Genomic DNA, 3,565 nt, shown 5'->3' with positions numbered 1-3,565 from the left:
GGACTTGTGAGGATGTTTATCATGTTGGACTTGCGATGATGATGAACTTGTGATAATTATCTTCTCTTTTCTGTTGTGATGATGATGATATATATATATATATATATATGCTGTTATTTGAATTGAAATGTAACAAAAACAAAAAAAAGAAAATAGTGCATAACTACGCCGACGGTTAAACCGTCGGCATAGCCCTCGGCGTGTTACCAGCAGGCGACACGTGGCTGTTTCTGGGAAGCCTGGTGTGAGCTACGCCGACGGTTGGGCCGTCGGCATAGACCCACAAGCTATGCCGACGGGCCAACCGTCGGTGTAGTTGACACGTGGCAGCTTCTGGGCGACCGTGGCTTGGCGATACGCCGACGGCCTAACCGCCGGCGTATCGCCAGGCCATGGTCCCACGTGTTAGGTGGCGCCGTCAACGTCCGTCAGGTGGAAAATGTTGCCGACGGTGGTACGGCCCCCGTCGGCTTAGCTCACTATGCCGACAGTTTTTGTATGCCGACGGCCGACCTGAGGTACGCCGACGTACGAGTTGCCGACGGGGATATGCCGATGGGGGCCGTCGGCGTAGCACTTTGCTGACGGCTTTTGGCCCTATGCCGACGGTCATGGGCCGTCGGCAACGTATCAAATTCTGGTAGTGTAGGCCAGCACATGGCCTAAAATGACGACAAATATATATGTAATGAAGATTAGAATAACTTATATAAGAAATACCTAGGGGGGGGGGGACTTTTTGACGCAGGGGTATCTGATCTAGCAGGTCTTCTCTGGTTCTTTTTTTTGCGAGAAAACTTCCAACATAATATTCATTTTCAATCATGGTAGTAGAACGAACACGAGAAATAATAAAAATTACAGCTAGATCCGTAGACCATCTATCGACAATTATAAGCACTGAAGCAAGCCGAAGACGCGCCGCCGTCATCACCCCTCCCTCGCTGGAGCAGGTTTTCTCTGGTTCAATATCTATTTTTGAGGGTAAATTTCATTTCTATCACGTTATGCAAGAGAGCTAGCTAGGAGTATCCAATCCAAGTGGACATTACTAGTTGTTTAGGCAGGGTGTCATAGCTAACGATGCATAGTTTGACCGATGATCTGATTTACGGGATCTGCTAGAGATGCTCTTAGCTACAACTTCATCACGAGCAATGACGACCGACACTTGAATTGGCCGCAGGTTCTAATATACCTTGGAAGATCAATCCACGCCCAGGGAGATTCAGAAAGCTTAATAGGCAGCTGCATGCTGGCAAGAACCCACTTACTTTGATCCAATTCCAGGTCAATCACCTACTTCCTAAAGTTAATACAAAGTTGGGTTATCTATTTTGGAACGGAAGGATTATATATGATTAGATGATGCTTAATTACCAAACACACCCATGTGAGTCAGAGTAGCTACTGGTTGACTTGAATGGCCCACCACATGCACCATCGCCATGTGCGTAAATTAGCAGCAGGCAAGAAACGAAGCCCGTCGGATATTGCAAGATCTCATTTCACTCAAATTAGCTTCATATTGACTGCAGCTGCACAAATCAATCTGAAAACAGGCAGGCAGGCAGGCACCCACGGTTAAGGTATCTTCGTCAACTCCAAGAAATAGCCTTCGATCCTGCATGCAGTTTCTGATTTCCCATTTTTTAGTTTCTGAGTACCAAACTTTGCAGGCAGGCAGGCACCCACGGTTGCAACTTGCAAGTGTATACATATATGGGTATGGCGCGAGTCTCTCCATAACCAGCATCATCATCATCTCACTCGCCATTCATTCCGAAACTAAGATAAGAAGATGCGCGCCTCATCACTCGGACGCTGCGCCACCGTGGCACTCCTGGTGCTCCTCGCCGCAGTAGCGGCTGCGGCTCCGGCAGCACGGACGAAGAACGAATGCCACGCCGGCGACAAGGCGGCGCTGCTGGCCATCAAGGCGGGCTTCGGCAACGCCTCCTACTTCCAGTCGTGGACTCCGGACAACCCCTGCTGCGAGTGGATCAGCGTCTTCTGCGACCTCTCCGCCTCCCCGTACACCTTACGCCGCGTGGTGGCCGTCTCCTTCCTCCGCGACGCCAGCCTCGTGGGGCCCTTGCCCGGCGCCTCCGTCGCCCGCCTCACCGCGCTGCAGCAGCTCGTCCTCATCCACGTGCCGGGCGTGAACGGCACGCTCCCGCGCGACCTCGCCCGGCTTTCCAACCTCAACTTCATCGACGTCTCCTACACGGGCATATCTGGCCCCGTGCCTCCGTTCCTGTCGAGGCTCACCAAGCTCACCTACCTCAGGCTCTCCTTCAACTCGCTCACGGGCCCCATCCCGGCGTCGCTCGCCGACGTCCCCAACCTCTCCTTCCTCGACCTCGGCGGCAACCGCCTCACGGGGACCATACCGCATCTCCTCCTCGGCAGGACCAACGACACGGCCTACCTCAGCCTCTCCCACAACAACCTCACCGGCGGCGTCCCCGCCGACTTGGCCGCCGTGAGGTTCTCAAGCCTCGACCTGTCGCACAACGCCCTCGCCGGCGAGGCCTCGGTCCTGTTCGGCCTGAACAAGTCGCTGGAGAAGCTGGACCTGTCGCGCAACTCCTTCAGCTTCAACCTCTCTGCAGTGACGCTGCCGTCGCAGCTCGGCATGCTGGACATCAGCCACAACGACGTCTACGGTGTGCTGCCCCCGCAGGTGGCTACGCTGCAGTACTTGAACGTCAGCTACAACCGCCTCAGCGGCAGAGTGCCCATCGGCGGCAACATGGATCGGTTTGATCAGTACTGCTTCCAGCACAACAAGGGACTGTGTGGGACTCCACTTCCTCCCTGCAAGTGATCGTCGTCTCAAGCGACTAGCTCCTCCAGCCGTAATCTAATGGATGATTATTAATTACAACTTCTTTAAGAAATAATAAAAGCATCCCTCTTCAGTACAGTAATGCTTCTTACTGTGCTCAAGTGTGCATCTTCACATATATTTCATTACAGTTTTGCTAAGTCTCAGTCGTCTGAGACTTCGTTATGTCTCAGTCGATATCTCTTGTATAGTCTTCGGATCTTCTTGCATAGTATTTAGAGTGTTCCTGTGTATCCATGAGGTGTCCTTTGTAGATTCTATCATCTTGCAATTCTTCATTTTTAGAATCTCTCCTCCAAAAACCCGGTGAAAAAATAGGAGAAAATGATACAACATACAATGATTATTGTCTCCTTGATAACTCATATGAGAAAAACCTTGATAGGAAAAAGCTCATTAGTGAGTTTAGCGATCAATAAATATGCCTTATATACTTCCTTTAAAATCTCCGGTGGGGAAAATAGAAAGTATGACATATGATAATGAAGATATATTACCTCATTTAGCACCTTATATGAGAACCTTGAGAGTAAACCCATAAAGTGAAAAGGTGTGAAAATGAGTGTAATATGATGTGCCAATATAATTCCTCTAAAATGCAGTGGGAAAATATAAGGAAAGCGAAATGGCATATGTGAACACTTGTATTTATATAGTCTCGGAAAACCTTTTATGAGAAACCATCAGGGAAAACTCATTAAGGGGAAAAAGAGT

General features: G+C 49.9%; 1 protein-coding gene across 1 annotated transcript; it reads left to right on the top strand.

Moving 5' to 3' along the window:
* Window positions 1-1,763: 1,763 nt before the first annotated feature.
* Window positions 1,764-2,969, top strand: LOC125534126 (polygalacturonase inhibitor-like). Its single transcript, XM_048697422.1, has one exon. The coding sequence runs from the start codon at window positions 1,802-1,804 to the stop codon at window positions 2,828-2,830; it is 1,029 nt and encodes a 342-aa protein (XP_048553379.1). The 5' UTR covers window positions 1,764-1,801; the 3' UTR covers window positions 2,831-2,969.
* Window positions 2,970-3,565: the final 596 nt, after the last annotated feature.

Source organism: Triticum urartu, chromosome 2, assembly GCF_003073215.2.
Source record: "Triticum urartu cultivar G1812 chromosome 2, Tu2.1, whole genome shotgun sequence".
Lineage (NCBI taxonomy): Eukaryota > Viridiplantae > Streptophyta > Magnoliopsida > Poales > Poaceae > Triticum > Triticum urartu.
This window is presented reverse-complemented; position numbering and strand designations above follow the sequence as displayed.

What these genes read in the sequence shown, in the direction of transcription:
- LOC125534126 (XM_048697422.1), top strand. Translation starts at nt 1,802, where the DNA reads ATGCGCGCCTCATCACTCGGACGCTGCGCCACCGTGGCACTCCTGGTG.